Source organism: Pteronotus mesoamericanus, unplaced genomic scaffold (genome assembly GCF_021234165.1).
Source record: "Pteronotus mesoamericanus isolate MK-2021 breed Mesoamerican mustached bat unplaced genomic scaffold, CSHL_Meso_final scaffold_1186, whole genome shotgun sequence".
NCBI lineage: Eukaryota > Metazoa > Chordata > Mammalia > Chiroptera > Mormoopidae > Pteronotus > Pteronotus mesoamericanus.
In genome coordinates this window covers 7357258-7374310 of record NW_026555302.1, presented here as the reverse complement: position 1 = coordinate 7374310, position 17053 = coordinate 7357258, and the positions used below count along the sequence as shown (strand labels likewise).

The following is a 17053-nucleotide window of genomic DNA, read 5'->3' as shown; positions in this document are numbered from 1 at the left end:
ATTTTTATTCTCTTTACTACGGATCGTTTAAAACGCATCGAGTCTACGAGAGACTGTTGGAATTTTTCTTGCCTGTCTCCCTCCTCCGCAGGCACCGCCGAAGGCAGCCCCACTGAGAGCGGCTAAGGCTCGGGGTCCTGGGTTGCTATGACGACACCGAGGCGTTCCGAGAAAATGCGAGGCCGAAGATGGGTGGCGGGAAACATAACTTAGCCAGTGTCCGTTTCCCATCACTTCTGAGGCACAAACGGTGTGACAGGTGCCTGACCAGAGTCTGTGGAGTTGGCGTGCCAGGGCACTACCCGTGGGGGAGGCCGGAGACCGAGCCGACAGGGGTGCCGGCGGTCGGTGGGTGGTCGGGGGTGTCCCTTCCTGGCCTGGATGCAGACCCTGGCACACCCACTGCCTTCTTAGTCGTGTCAGGTGACCCGAGGGAACGCAGAAAACTTCCCAAAGAGGGGAAACCCATGCTGGATGAATTGTCAACTCCAATGTTTAGCATAAGCTCCTAACGGCGCGCGTCTCTCTCTCTCTCTCTCTCTCTCTCTCTCTCTCTCTCTCTCTGCCTGCACCCTGCCCAACATGTTGCTGACCTATTTCTAGGTTAGCTTTTTGGAAGACTATTTCAAATTACTAAAAAGAGTGATTGGAGGCATTGTTTATTATGGCTCACCCGCAAACGCCCTCCACGTCGCTTGAGGACAAAAAATTAGAAGTCTCTGCATCCAAGGAAGGGACAGGTAAAGTTCTTTGAGGGTCCGCAGGACATAAATAATCATGGCTATAGACAGAAATCATGATCCGTCCAATTTTCCTTAAACTGAGATTTTAGGATACCTTACTTTGCTTCGTTTTTCCAATACACTTGTAATAAAATCAAAAGTCATTCCTTTTATAGTATTTTTGAGTCAGACTTCTGTTTCATTACCCCACCTAAGGACTGCTGGTTAATTTCAAAAGCTGGTGATTATACATTTTTTAAAATTCACCGTATTTTATTTTATTAATTATTTTTAGAGAGGAAGATGGAGAAAGAGGAAAAGAAACATTGGTGTGTGAGAGATACATCAATCGGTTGCCTCCTGCACGCCCCCAACTAGGGACCTGGCCCACGGCCCAGGCATGTGCCCTGATTGGGAATGGAATTGGTGACCCTTTGGTTCACAGGCCAGCACTCAACCCCCTGAACCACACCAGCCAGGGCTACTTTTACTTTTAAACCCAATGCAGATCCTTTTCACTCTATATAAATGCCCCAATTTAATGCAATTAATGTCACCTTTGAACTTATATAGAAAAAAATATACACGAAATAATTTCACAGTTTTGAGAACAGGAGGTTTCTCTTGTCATTTTTACTTCAAAGGGAAAATAGACATTCCCATCATCTTAGGGCTATCCCAGTTAATTGAGCAAAGTTAAATTTATTTTTCAACTTTGAATTTGGAATAATGGAAGTTCATCTTTGTACATGAGTTTGTGAACCTGTGTCTGATGGAAGCGTGAGTAGGGCAGGCAGTGTGAGTTTATTTTTCTGGTGCAGACGATGTTCGATGTTTTAAATATACTTACTCTTCTTGGCAGCCAGAAGCAATGTTTCCTCTGTTAGAAACATATAGATGGGGTTGATGAGACAGCCTGGGAATTTCCAACTAATTCCGAAAAACCACAGTAAGCTTTTCTTTCCCATTACTTTCTTAGGACTTCCTGAACTAAGGGAGAAAAAAAATACGGTGGATCGTTCAAAACCCCTTCCTACTTCCCTTCAGAATGAGTTCATCCCTGAAGAAGTTCTTCTTTCTCTGACCTATGCAGCCAGTGCTGGTCCTTGTCCTGAATACTTATTGCCTCCTAAGAAAATTAAAACCCCAAAGGTGTGTATCTACATACAGAAAGTTCTTAGGAACACTTCTTTTTTGGTATGCAGTTCATTAAGTATTTATTTGGTATCCAGTTCATTAAGTTATATATTCCAATTGTCTTAAAAAGTATTTTTAAATCAATTTCTTATATTGAAAACTAAAATCGTTTGCATGAATGTTTCCAAGGAAATACTTGAGTATTTTCCTTTCAACTTGTTTTTATATGATTTACCTAAATGATCACTACTACTCTTAGTCTTGATATTTTTCTTTCATATTAAATAGTTTTAGTTTTATTCTTTCTCAATGGTGTGGAGTAAGAATTTTGTTCTCTCTTTTTTTCTGTAAAAGAAAAAAAAAAAGCCTTGATGTAAATACTCCAAATGATTAAGAATAGATTTTATTTGACTAGTGCGCCCTCTGCTGTGCATTCATTTTGTTTTGCTCTTTACCAGGGCACCCTCCCGCGCCCTGTGGATCATGTCTGGCATCACCCTATTCGAAGGAATAAATTCAGATATCTGATTGACCATCCCGTTTCCCTAACGGGAGCTGGAAGGTAAAGAAGGAGGCTAGGAGGGGTAGATGCAGATAGTTACTTTCTCATTTCGTATTATTTCCTTGGGTGGAGCACAACTGGAAAAATCAGAATCAAAAATTCTGAAGTGTGCAGTAACTTTGATGAATCACAATACAGTCTGAAGAGGGGAGCACCTTGTCAACAGGGTAATAGCAAGTGCTAGCTGCACTTACTTTTAGTCTGTTTCCATTTTCCATTTTGCATGCCTCTCTGTACTTGTCCCCTAACTCTCCTCTTCCTTGTACCCTAGTAAAAGGGACAAGATCAAAGGGACAGGCAAATGCCTCTAGTGCCTCTTTTATTTGTGCATCTGAGAAATGCCGGGTAACACAGCTTCAAGATGTGGAAAACCTTGAAAAACAAGTGCTGAATCCCTGGTTTTCCTCAAAGAGAACCCTTACCCTCCACACTGTTTCAGATCAAATCTGTAAATTCTGTTTGTTGTTTTTATATCATTCCTAAAAATATTCTAAATGTTAACATTTTCCTGTGAAAATTGCAACTGTCTCATTTTCTACATATGGTCCATTTATCAACTGACTCCCTGAGTGCTTCTTACTGAACTATCACTTCATCTCAAAGAAATGTTTAAATTTTCTAGTACATGGGTAGGTTATTTAGTCTCTCTGAGTTCCGTTTTCTCATTTTTAAGAAGGGATCAATAGACATGCTCCATTCTGTGTACTTGCAGGGATCTAGGACAAACGAATGAAATGATGAATGGAAGAGCACTTGTAAAACTACACAAGGCTATCGAAATATAAGGTTCTACTCAGCAATACCAGTGCTAGAAAAAGTGGCAGAAAATTGGGCCATGGACTTTTGCGTCCTGGGGCCTAAGTGTCATAAAGTATCTATATTTTATGCCTTCAGATCATGGCTATGATTAGTAATAGTAACAGTAGTTATAAGATATTTCAAGTGCTTTGGAAAAATAATTAGCTATATCTGAAATTGGCTAATAATCGACATAAAAGCTTTAATGTAAATCAAGTGACTTCCGACTTGGAATTTTGCAAACGCGATGTATTGTGGCAGGCGCAGCAGTGAGCTCCACCCAGATGTGCCCTCTGTAATCCTCAGAACCTTTCTTGGCAAAAGGGACTTGGCAGATGTGATTAAGTGTAAGGACCTTGAGAGATCGAAAGATCATCCTGGATTATCAGGATGGGCCTGAACTAATTGCCTGAGCCTTTCCACGTGGAAAAGGAAGGCAGTTGAATGGGTTGGAGAGATGAGACAGAAGGAGGAACACACATTCGAAGTGTGAGAGGCATTCAGCCTGCTCTTGCTGGCTCTGAAGATGGAGGAAGCGAGAAAACAAAGAATCTTCATTGGCCACTAGAAGCTGGTGATGGCCCTCAGCTGACAACCATCCAAGAAACAGGGATCTCAGGCCTAGAACCACAAGGAACCGAATTCTGCCAACAACGCAAATGACCGAAAAAAAAAACAAATCCTGCCTTAGGCCATCTAGAAAGGGACATAGCCCTGTCAACACCTTGATTTTATCCCAATGAGGGCTGTGTTGGACTATTAACCTACAGAATTATAAGATAACAAACTGGTGGTGTTTAAGCTGCTAAATTTGTGGTGATTTTTTTCAGCACCAGTAGAAAATTAACACATGTATGCACAATTCATAGTATTCATAATAAGAAGTAACTTGTATAGCAACCTTAAATATTCAGAGCAAAGCAGTAAAATATAGAACAATCAGGCAAATAGCCTCTGAGTAATATTTCCAACAATGCCTTCAGTCAGAATTCAGTGTAGAAAATAAAACACTAGATATTTTAAGCAGGAAATCAAGTATTTACAAAAGTGTTGGAAGTGGTTCCGGAGCAGGTGTGAGGCAATGCCTTTGGGAGTGACTCCCAGAGCAGGATGGGATGGACCCCTTGTGGAGGCCGCTGCCTCCAAGGCTGCATAAGGGTCCAAGAATGTGACTGCTTGGATAGACATTTGTCCAAAGAAGATAAAAATGGCCAATAAGCACATGAAGAGATGCTCAACTTCTTTAGCTATAAGGAAATGCGAATCAAACCACAGTGAGATACTATTTTATACCCACTAGGATGGCCACAATAAAAAAGCAGACAATAACAAGTGTTTGGGAGGATGTAGAGACATTGGAAATTCTACTGCTGGTGGAAATGTGAAACGGTGCAGCCTTTTTGGAAAAAGGTCTGGCAGTTCCTGAATGAATTAAAATAGAGTTGCCATGTGACCCAGGGATTCTACTCCTAGGTATACACCCAAAAGAATTGAAAATATCTATCTGCACAGAAACTTTACATGAGTATTCATGGAAATATTCATATAACCAAAAAATGGATACAACTCAACTGTTCGTCCAGTGATGAAAGGATAATCAACATGTATATCCGTACAATGGGATATTATTTAGCCATAAAAAGGAATGAAGTACTGATACATGCTATAACATTAATAACCTTGAAAACATGCTCAGTGAAAGAAGCCATTTACAAGAAGGCACATATTGTGTGTTTCTGTTTATATGAAATGTCCAGAATGGGCAAATTCATAGAGACAAAAATGGGCAGGGAGAGGAGAGCGGGGAATTACTGCTAAGGGGTAAAGGGTTTCTTTTTGGGATGATTAAAATATTGTACAATTAGGTACTAGTGATAATACAGCATGAAAAAAATAAATATTGTGATATATGACACATAAAAATTGTATATTTAAGGTGTACAACTTGGTGTTCTAATAAATATGTAAATCGTGACATCTCCACAATTTACCACTCCCTCTTCTCACATTGGAGGTCACATAGTATTTGTGCTGCTTTGTCTGACCTATTTCATTTGGCATAATATTCTCCAAGTTCATCCATGTTGTAACAAATGTCAGGATTTTCTTCTTTTTTAAGGTTGAATCACGTTCTGTTGTAAATATGCTCCATGGTTTCTCTATCCATTCATTTGTTGATGGACATTTCAGTTATTTCCATGTCTTCATTATTGTGAATCATGCTGCAATGAACATGTGGGCGCAGATGTTTTTGAGATCCAAATTTCATTTCCTTTGCATATACCGTATATCCAGAAGTGGGATTGCTGGATCATATGGTAGTTCTGTTTTCTTTTGGTGAACCAACATACCTGTATTTCATAATGGCTATACCAGTTAAAATTGGGGGGAGGGGCAGAGACATCTGAAAATTATGTAAGAGACAGGATTATAACCTCTTTAGGGAGGTAAACCTGGCAGAAGTATGTAGAATATACCAGAGAAATTTGAGAATCCACATAAAAAGTAATTACAACTTGGACTAGTGATGTTGGCATTGGCAAAAGACAAGAAAACCAACCACTGGAATACGATGAGGGCGGCTGTAAAATTGATGTGTTAGTGACAGGTGGACATTGAGGGCTAAGGATGGGAAGGAATCAATTATGGGTGCTGAGGCTCTGATGAGTAGAGTGGTGGTGCTGGCAGAATTAGTGCAGACAGCAGGGTGAAAAGCTAGAATGGAGGGCAATATCAGCTGCGCCTGGAGGCAACACATGTAATAAGGTGGGATCTGGTGGCATTGCCAAGGGAGAAAGTGGAGGGGAAGGAGGAGAGCAGGATGAGGACAGAATGTCGTGGGGCGTTCCCATTTAGTAGCCAGCAGGTCACAGAGAAGCCCCAGGAGTAGTACTTAATGGAGGATGAAAGAACCAGGAGAGTCCAGAACTACAGAGGGTAGAGGAGGTATTTTTTGTGTTTTTGTTGTTGTTGTTGTTTTAATCAGTGACCAACCCTGGAAAAAATCCAGGGAAATAGTGGAAAATAAGAACTGATAACTTAGCAGTGGAAGGTCATTGTCAGGTTTCTGGAGAGTAGTTTCAAAACAGAGATGGAGCTGGAAATCAGATTTTGGGGAAATTTCAAGACATTTGATGTGTGACAATGTGAGAGATAGATGATAGATCATCGATTGATCACTGATCATGGTAACATGACAATGCATGATCAGGGGAGATTTTTAGAAGGGGGAAGGACTTGAGTTATAGACCAAGGGGGATGTTCCAATAGAGTAGGAGGTACACGGAAGTTACGGCTGATGAAATGAGGTCCCCCAGGATGCAGGCAAAGATGAAACCAAGAGCAGAAGTGGAGGAAATACCCCCAGGGAAACCTTACCCATTCTAATCCAGTTGCCAGATAGAAAATTGACTTTGTATATATATATGTATTTTTTATTTTTCAGGGATATTTCTTTTCTGTATGATGTTAAGTTTGTTAAAGGAAAGACCAGGGAGGGTGCGCTTTGTCCCCCACGTTCGGACCATTCATTACAGTCACATGATGGTGTCATTGTGCCTCATAAGGTAAAGTATTTGATAAATAACTTAATCTTCCTCTCTTTACTTAAAAAAAGTTTTCCCAAGATAGAAAGGAACATTGTACTGTAACAACAACCTGCATTGCTTACCAGTTTTCATAGCACTTTTAATTATTTCTAGGAAAGGCTATTTAATGAGAAAGGATAAAAGGTGTCTTATGTTAAGTCATTTTCCAAACTACAGTCCTCCACTTAATCTAGAAAATACAGTATAGGAGACTAGATTTCTTTTTTTTTATTTTTAGAAACCCACAGTTTAAAGTTATAGAATTCTTATTTTGGGGATATTGCCAAGGTGAATTTTAAATTCCTGTTGAATTTTGAGGAGTCAATGGACTTCTGAATAGTTTAAGGACACCTATAACTAATCTGAAAACCAAGGTTATTATGTAATTTATTTTTTTTAAAGTATGCTCTACTAAATTTTTTTTTACTACTTAACATGTCCCATATTACCAATATTGTTATTTTTCTAATCAAAATCTCTTAATAAATAGCATTCCTTTGGGACAGGAATTAGTTTTGTGCAATTTACTTTTTTTTAATCTACTAATGTTTTCATTCTTGCCATTCTTTTTAAGCCAAAGAAACTAACAGATACTTTGATTCCTGAAGAATTTCATATTGTGTCAAATACGGGAGTCTCAGGTTTGGAGTGTTATGATGAGTGAGTACTATGGTATATACTGAGTATCTGACAAATGAACTTTTTCCTCCTTCCGGACATAGAGGAGCCTGAACAGTTCACTCCTGTCCCTCGGCCATAGCTACCCTGGAAGGAGGAAACATAGGGCCTACCATCCTCATACAGTTTCAGAAAAAAAAATCACTTAAAGAAACCACTGAAAAAGTCTTGAAAGAGTTTGGGGTTTTAGTGGTTAAACTCTTCTCTGTCTTTTCCTACTGTTTAGTTTTGACTTTAAAAAAACCACAGATCTTTGTTCTCAATGCTTGATGCACCTCTTTATGAAAGGTTGTGAACAGTGACTGTGGAAACAGAGGGAAGCAGCCCTATAAGCTGAATTCTCGTATTGCACAATTCTGGGTTTAGCTCCACGCTGTAGACTATTCACCTCCAATTTTCCTCTTTATGGGATTGAAAATGGGATCTTGTTTTTATTTTTTGGAACAATACTTGACTGTTTCACAGTTTAAAAAACTAGAACTTTGGACTAAGTTTTCATAATAAAATACCCAGAAGCTGTCACCCTTTTTACCTTACCCAGTACAAACGTTTTGTGGCATTTCCTTATAATGGTGCGTTTCAGAACCATATTTTGCCAAAGCACTAAAGAGATCTGATTTGGGGGTACCTTTTAATTTTTATGTAATTTCAAAATTATAAAAAAGTTACAAAAATAGGACAAGGAACTCCCCGTACCCTCTATTCTGACTCACTGAGTGCTTCATTTGCTTTAATACACAAATGCACATACACACGCATGCACACTTAAACTATTCAAGAGTAAGTTGGAGACATCATGACCCTTGACCACTAAATACTTTAATTTATATTTTCTAGCAACCCCATAATTATAGATCTTCTTGATGACTTTTCTTAGCTCCATCATTTCTTCTATATTTATTTGCATTTTACCATATGGATCTATGCATTTCCTTTTTTCCAATGGGTTATTATTTTTTACTATGATTATTTATTTTGATATTAAAAAAAGTCAGATTTTGCCAAAGCTAGCTCCTTCAAGCTAGCTCTTGTGTTCTCCAGGCATGTTCCTATGGTTCTCTGGATGTTCTTCTATTTTCTGGCTCAGTAAGATCTCTAGGTTCACCTGGAATGAACTCTGAGTCATTTCTCCAAGGAGTACTGATTTTTTTTAATGGAGAATGATACTTAGAAATCAAGATCTGGATGCTAGATGTGCTCATTGCTCCTGGGATATCATTGCTTCTAGTCCTTTGTACACATTCATTTTTGAAAATGAGTCTTAATATAAAGACTGGAGATTTTTCACTGGAGATTTTCCTGGAGATTTCTCTGGAGATTTTTCGCTGATCTATATTCTGAAAGTGAACCTTATTAACCAACTGTGTTCCAGTAGGGGGAAGAACAGAAGGAAATGCTTATTTACTAAGGGAAGAAAAAAAAGTGCATAAATAAGAATGAATTTAAAGGATTACCTCATCATTCTCACTGTGACACTCATTCTGGTGTAAACAAGCACTGCTAGAGGCCAGATAAGGCTGGGGCAGGGCAGGAAAACTGTGTTCTGGTTTTGTCTTTGCTTCTTATTAATTGTATAACATGTTTAGTCACTTAACATCGTTGGCTTCGGTGTTCTTAGAAAATCATTCCACTTTTGAAAAGGCTGTTTTTAAGTGAATCAAAGAAATGTTCATATTGTGACATATTAAGGAATGTAATTAAAGCTCCTTTACTTAAAAAAGTTCCAAATATGGTAAATTTCATAACACCTGTATCTGTAGATGTCTCAACTATTGAAGTATGAATTTGTGTGCAAAACAGTGGCCCTTTCTGATTACCTTCAAGCTTCTCAGGTCTGTGAGGTCTTAGGTTGATCATGCTTAGGTGATATGTGATAAGCAGACCAGATAATTTTCTTACAGTAACATTTACCTGTCTTATTTATTGCAGCAAATATACTACTCTCCTCAAAGATAGTGAAAACAGGCTATTGCTCTTCCCATCCATGTAAGTACAGTTTATTTTTAGAAGGGTTTCTTAGAAAGAATAACTATATACATATATCTTAAAATGACAGCAGAAACCCAAGATAATAATTGCCCACCATTCTATCGTCTAATTTGTCCAATTGCATATTCAATTTTTACATATTTATAATATTAAGTATTACAATGTGCTTTTTAAAACGTTTGAAAATTCCTTTTATTGTTTTTAAATTTTATTTTATTGTGGTAAGAATACAACATGAGATCTACTCTCTTAACAAATTTTTAAGTGTTAACTATAGGTGCAATACAGTGTTAACTGCAGGAACAGTGTTGTGCAGCAGATCGGTAGAACTTACCTTGCATAACCGAACAGTTATTCCTGTAGATTAACAACTTCCCATTTCCCTCTCCTGCCAGCCCCCCGGAACCACAATTCCACGCTATGATTCTATGAGTTTGATTGTTTTAGATGCCTCATGTAAGAGGAATCATGCAGTGTTGTCCTTCTGGCTTATTTCACTTAGCATGATATCCTACAGGTTCATCCATGTTGTGGTGTGTGGCAGAATTTCTTTATTTTTGAAGGCTGAGTAATGTTCCAGTGTCTGTATACACCACCTTTTCTCCATCCATCCATTCATTCTTTGATGGCCAGCTATGTTGTTCCCATCTACTATGACTAGTACTGCAGTGAATACAGGGTGCCAGTAATCTATTTGAGATCCTGATTTCATTTCTTTTGGATGAATACTTAGAAGTGGGATTGCTAGATTATATATAAAATACTCTTATATGCTGCATGTAACCATTTGTATTTTTCCATTTTACTACAGTGTTTTTGGTTTTTCTTCTTATTTCCTTCCTTTCTCTTACAATGTGAAATAACCAGTATTAATAGCTTGGTGTCTCTCTCTCCACATTTTCCTGCTTTTACAATCATACACAATAGGTGTATAGAACTTGGGGAGGAGATGTTATTTTCTTTTATGAAATAGAGGGTTGTACTATTTGCATTTTTTCTTTTAAAAAAACTGTATTACTGATATTCCACTAGATCAATACTTATAGGTCCAATACTTTAATATGCCATTAATATTTCATAGTATATGCGTTTTCTTTATACATACTATATTCTTTTAGCACTTTGAGGAGGACCTATTGTAACAGTGGTTACTAAGTCTGCCACCTTAATCTTTCAGGAAGCCTAATAAAAGAGTGGAAGTGACACGGCTGAATGATGTGATGGACACTATGCTGGAGAGGGCTGGTGCGGAAGATCAGGAATATACAGGGCCGACCAAGGTAACTGTGGGGACCGATGTAACCCAGCTGGCGGTTACAAGCGCACCCTGGTAGAAGGCCTGGACTGGAATCCTGGCCCCGCCATTTGTTAGCTGGTGACCCTGGGCAAGTCATTTAACGTATTCCTGCCTCAATTTCCTCAGCTGTAAATTAGAGAGGAAAATAATATTTACCTCATATGTTGGTTATGGAGATTAAATGGCGTAATGATGTAAAAGGCAGAACAGTCAGTGCTTGGCATGTGGCAAATACCACATAATTATTTGTTAGTATAGCTGACCCTTGGCGAACATAGGTTTGATCTACATAGTCCTCTTATACGTGGATTTTTTCAATAAATATTGTAAATATATTTTCTCTTCCTTATGATTTTTTCCACTTTAATTTTTTATATGTAATCTTTATTATATTTTTTCCATTACCTTTAGCCTCCTCATATCTCCCTCCTCCCTGGCTTTCTTAATAACATTTTCTATTCTCAAGCCTACTTTATTGAAAGAATACAGTCTATAATACATATACAAAATATGTATTAATCAACTGTTTATGTGATTGGCAAAGCTTCTGGTCAACAGTAAACTATTAGTAGTCAAGTTCTGCGGGGAGTCAAAAGATGCGTATGGATTTCCCACAGCGTGGGCCTTGGCACTCCTATCCCCTGCCCTGTTCCAGGGTCGACTTTTATTATTTCCGTATTCCGTTGAGTATTAGGCACTGTAGATTATAAGACCCCTGTTGTTTTTTGTACCAATAAGAAACACTGCCATTTCAGTTGTGCTTTCTTACCACTTGTAATTTTTATTTTGTGCTTAATAGAAGCACTCTTTCAGGCTTACATAGATATAGGTTTTTTTTTTTTAAAGGAAGGCTATCTCTTTTTTGTTTTGTGAATTTTTACTTTTATAGAATTTGAAACATATACATATGTTCCATATAAGGCGCCCCGATGTAACTGTTACCTAGATTCGCCCGTTGTTTACGTTGTGTCCGTTTTGCTTTATTGTTCTCTCCCCTTCTCTACATGTCTCTGTAAGTGTAGTTTTTTTCCTGAGCCATTTTAGAATTAGCTGGAAACATCATGCCTCTTTACTACCAAACATTTCAGGTTATATTTCCTGTGGATAAAAACATTCTCTTACATATCCATAATACAGTTTTCAAAATCAGGAAATTTAACATTGTTACGATAGTCCAAATTCATATTTCAATTTATCAGTTGTCCCTATAATGGCTTTTATAGCTCTTTTCCCCTCCCTTTCAGCATCCCAGAATCACACAGTGCTATTATTTGTCACTTGTCTTTAGACAACTATAATCTGAAACAGTTCTTTATTTTTCTTGACCTTGATATTTGGGAGAGCATAGGCCAGTTATTCTGTAGAATGTTCCTCAATATTGGTTTGTCTGATGTGCAGTCATGATTAGATTCAGGTTTTATATTTTGGCTGGAATAACATAAAAGCTATATCATGACCTCAGTGCATCATATAAAGAGCTGCAATGATTAGACACTAATTTTTAAAAATAAGATATCATTTTTGTATATATTTATAATAGAAAATGCTAGTGAAATAAATTAATCAAGCTGCTTCTAAAACTTAATTCACATTCAGAATGATGAACTCCTAAAAGGGTTTTTACTGACAAGACCATAATAAATGCTAATTAACTTATCTTCTGCCAGATGCACAAACTGCTACATATACTGAAGAAGGAACAGACTATTTACAATACAGTGTTTCATGAACTTATTCGGCAAGTCAGTGTAGACTGTGCAGATAGAGGAGAACTCCTGTCCAAAATCAGGTGAGAACAGTTCCTGGAGTATCCCAGTTTCCTTTTGGATTTTATATTAGAATTCTGTTTTTTTTCTCTGCTTTGGAGAAAAAAAAATCACAAAAGTACACTTCTCTATCTTATTGATAATAAGGAACCTAACTGCATTTTATTATATTTTCTATAGTAAAAATAAAATAGTTGAAAACCTCCTTAAGATGATTCCTGTTGAGATGTTTGACAGTGTATTCTTTTATGTTTGGGAGTTAAACTGCTTTGTGAAATGGTAGAAAAAGTATAGATTCTGAAGATAGACTGATCTAGGTTTAAGTTACCATCTGTGTGTGACGTAAGTAAAAGTCTGAGCTACACCTGTAAATGAAGATAATAGCTACTGTGAAAATTTCCATTTGTGTATTTGGTTACTAATCAGCCAATAGTATTTATTGAGTGTCTACTCGGTTTCAAGCATTAAGATAGGAGTGTGGTGAGGTTTATATGAGAATACAGAATTAGGTGCTTGATACAGTTGTTATAGATGATGGTGATAAATTCTGTTGTTACTGTAATTCTTCTTATGACACTGGTACTTTCCAAGAGCTGAAAGGAATAGTACAATTAGAATACTGGATTCAATTACATATCTGCAGCTCACTTGCCATAGAACCATAGGCATGCTATAAGATATCTCTGAATACCTGTTTCTCCTGAATTGGCATGAATAATACAAATTTGCCCTATTTGTCCACTATCTGATTGATGGAAGCTGAGCCACCCTGTCTGGCAGTGCTGAGAAGCTAGGAGCAAAGCCGTTAATAAGACACGGGTGAAGATGAGATCCTAAGGAGTAAGTTGTTGGAACACCAAGAGCTGGAGAATGCCAAATTAGAGTGAGGTTAGGGACAACTACAGTCTGAGTTGTCAATATAAGAACAAAGCCAGGCGGGATGGGTGAGGAAGTGCGGCAAAGGACGTAGATGACGTGCAGCGTATCTGAACCTTCCCTTCTGAGGAGTCGGCCTAAGCCTGACTCTGCTAGCGGATTTCAGGAGTCAGCTTCTAGGGGCCAAAATAGGGTAGGGTCCTATCCCAGGAAGTCTAAGCAGAAAGAGACAGGCAGGCAAGTCAAAATCACAACCCTTTAAGAAAAGTGGAGTCAGACACTACAGAGACAAAAGTATGAGTCCCAAAGTTCCAGAGATAAAATCAGAGGACGTTTTGAAGCCAAGAATTTAGAATAGGGTAAAGTTGGAGTTAAGAATACAAAGAAGGCCAGATTAGGCAATGAGCTTTCAGAGCGGTTGCTGCAAACATTCACGATGTGCTGTGGAATGGTGAAATACTCAATAGTAGGTCCAGAATAATCTAGTGGCCGGCCTTTTGTTGTTATAGGAGCTCTTTTGAAAGTCTAGGGACAACCATCAATGAGAAAGTCTCTGCTGTCCAGGGCCTGGCATCTTACAAAGTCCTCCTTGCATCACAAGTTTGTTGTGAGGATCCAGTAGAAGTCCCCAGTGAATGGTAATACCACACAAGCCCAGGAAATGTTTGCTATCAGTCTCAAACCTCCTCTCTCTGTTTGCACGTTACTGTAGCTTTGTGCTCTGTCTCACTGAGCGCTTTCTGATCAGCCAGTGTGTGTCTCTGCTTTTCAGGCACCTGCCCTCTGAGGCCTGTTGCTACAGGAGGAGTTTATGTGAAACAGCATTTCATAGTCACTGTTTTTTGTAGGAGGAAGAATGAGTGCCAGATGGAGCAAGAGCTGAACAGGGCTCTCAGGTTACACAGAGCCAGGGCTGATGCTATAAGTCATTTTGGCTGACATTACAAATCTCTCTGGATGCAGGCACATGGCTTTTTTCAGTTCTTGTTATTTTTTCCCAAATATTTTTTCAGGGAAATTTCCAAATACCCATAAAAATCAAATGAATTTCACAGTGAGCTCGTATGTTCCCACCATCTAGATTGTGCCGTGAACACCTGACCCGGCTCCTTTGCCGTTTGTCGGGCCATGCAGCCATCCTTGCATTTATCCACCTGTTTCATGCCCTTCAGAGTAAGTCGCAGACATCAGTGTGTTGTCTCCTAAATATGTCCGCATGTATATTATTAAACAGGTTTATTATTTATTTGTCTTGCTTTCTGTCTTCCCGTCTGTTGAGTTTACTATTCAGTAATTATATCTTTCCCCTAAGTGTTCTGTTAGTTTGTTTCCATATCTGTCTCATCATATTTAATAAGTTTTTATCACTTAATTACTTTTAGATTCTATCTTTTGTTTCTCAAACATCTCATGCATAGTCTTAAATTCTAAATATGAAAATTCTAATATATGAAGGCCGTTAGTGTAGAACTCTACTGTTTGCTGTTTCTTTTGAGTCTCATTTATGATGGCTTATTTATACAGTATTTTGCAATCTTTGCTTATGTGGCTAATATTTGGCTAATCTTAAGCATGAAATCCTCAGAATATAAATCATGGGTGCTTCCTAAAGAGAGGATTTGCATTTTCTCCCTTCTGGAATCCTGGCTAGATGCAGTAGTTTTAAACTCAGGTCTCCCCTTTAAAGGTTGCCAACGACTTAGTTTCTGGGACGCAATGTTGGTATTTTTACTGGGGCAACCTTAATTTTTGGTTTGCCTAATGAATAGGGCTTACCACCTCCTACTCCATTCTTAGCTTATCATATTTTGTTTGTTATTTTTCTTTTTAAAAAAATATTTTATTTATTTATTTTTAGAGAGAAGGGAAGAGAGGGAGAAAGAGAGAGAGAGTAACATTAATGTGGTTGCCTCTTGTGCTCCCCCTACTGGGGACCTGGCCTGTGACTCAGGCACGTGCCTTGCCTGGGAGTTGAACCACCAGCCCTCTGGCTTGCAGGCCAGCACTCAATCCATTTAGCCACACCAGCCAGGGCTATTGTTTTTGTTTTTCATTCTTAGAGACTTCTTATTCTTGCTGCCAGACCATTGATGCTTCAGAAAGCATGCTCTATCATGAATATAGCGGTACTGTGTTGAGAAGGCCCTGCAGAGTACGTCGCCATATATCACTAGGAGGGGAAGTGCAAAAGAAGGTGGTTTTAAAATGGGGGTTTCCTGATGTATGACCTGCATATTGAGCTGATAAACTTCTTTTACTTTAAGTGTTTAAATAAGACTGGATAATTCTTTCTGTCTGTGAGAGATTAAACTAACTGACCATTCTGATTCAAATACATTATAATTCTGGGGTCTCAGGGTTAGGATATAAATACCTTGATCACTTTTAATATAAATGAAGACTGCTCAATTGTAGTATTTGTAATTTACAATCTGTGATCATTTCTAAATATTTTGTTTGGTTTTATTAAGGAGCAAAAGAAATGGCTTTTTATATTTAAGCTCTTTATTTTTAAACAACGGGTACATTTGGTCAGTTTGAGAAATGTGGTTTATTTACAAATTCAACTATTTATTAAAATTCCACTATATTTAAGGCACTCTGTTAGATGTTATAAACTATGTAAGTACTTAAGACATGTTTCCTACCCTCATTGAGTTTATAATTAGAGGAAGGGAAAAAAGAAGTCCTTATTTTGTTTTATGTCTCAGATATTATATTCCAAGTGATTATGACTGGTTAAAATTCTTCACAGTTCATTCACTTGTATGAGTATGGCGGGAACACACAGCCTGGATCCCTTTCTTTTTCTATCTTTGGTCTGTTCACTATTTCTTTCTCTAGCATTACTTTCTCTCAGACGTATTTTCACTCCTTTTTCCTTTTCTTCTGCATGATGTCTTGCTTTCCTTCTTTTTCATGAGAGAGCGGTATGTACAAATGCTTGACCAAATTGCCCGGCAGATGATTGACTTCTACAAAGACTTGGTGACTCAGCGAATGATGGACCAGCGCATTTTACAAGAATTGTACAATTTTAAGAATGTTATTGAGGAACTGACCAGGTAAAAACTGTGGTTATCTTAAACACAAAACAAAAGTTAAAATCTTGTCTCTCAAGAGAAGTGAGAAATATTTAGGGAAAGTAGAATCATTAAAGGTGAGGACTATTTTGTTCTTTCTTCATGTGTAGCAAGAGAACAGAAAGGACTGGATATAGATGTAGATATAGATGTAGAGACATGGGTTGCACAGGTTAACACAAAGCTAGGGCACTGTTTATATTCAATAGGGGAAAGAGCTCGTTCTTCTTTCTAAGATAGAGAAGTTTTTCTTAATCAGGTTGACAGAGCTGTGCCTTGATTATGGATGTTAAGGTTCAAATGCCGAAGAGAGTAAACACTGTATAGCAACCAAGGTTAGTGATCATCTAAACTTGAAGCAAGATAGTTATGGGCAAGAATGAAGAGGGTAGGACAGAGGCATCTGGAGGCCTTGCCTGTCAGCATCTGTCTTCACTCCATTCCAGAGGACCCCCCCACATCTTCTTTTTGCCTTTCTAGCTGGCCCAATTCCGTTACCAAACCTGGCAGGATTTCACCCAAGTGTACACTAGGCTTATTGATTTGGTTTGTAAGGTG

At 38.2% G+C, this 17053-nt stretch overlaps 1 protein-coding gene across 1 annotated transcript in view; it reads left to right on the top strand.

Annotated features, from left to right (window-relative positions):
- Positions 1 to 664: 664 nt before the first annotated feature.
- AXDND1 (axonemal dynein light chain domain containing 1) overlaps positions 665 to 17053 on the top strand; it is a 41307-nt gene continuing 24918 nt past the window's right edge. The window contains exons 1-9 of the mRNA XM_054587548.1: positions 665 to 740; positions 1702 to 1874; positions 2318 to 2421; positions 6665 to 6785; positions 7381 to 7466; positions 9414 to 9470; positions 10651 to 10753; positions 12438 to 12559; positions 16337 to 16477. Of these exons, the coding sequence (XP_054443523.1) occupies positions 665 to 740; positions 1702 to 1874; positions 2318 to 2421; positions 6665 to 6785; positions 7381 to 7466; positions 9414 to 9470; positions 10651 to 10753; positions 12438 to 12559; positions 16337 to 16477 (983 nt within the window). The remainder of the gene's footprint in view (positions 741 to 1701; positions 1875 to 2317; positions 2422 to 6664; positions 6786 to 7380; positions 7467 to 9413; positions 9471 to 10650; positions 10754 to 12437; positions 12560 to 16336; positions 16478 to 17053) is intronic.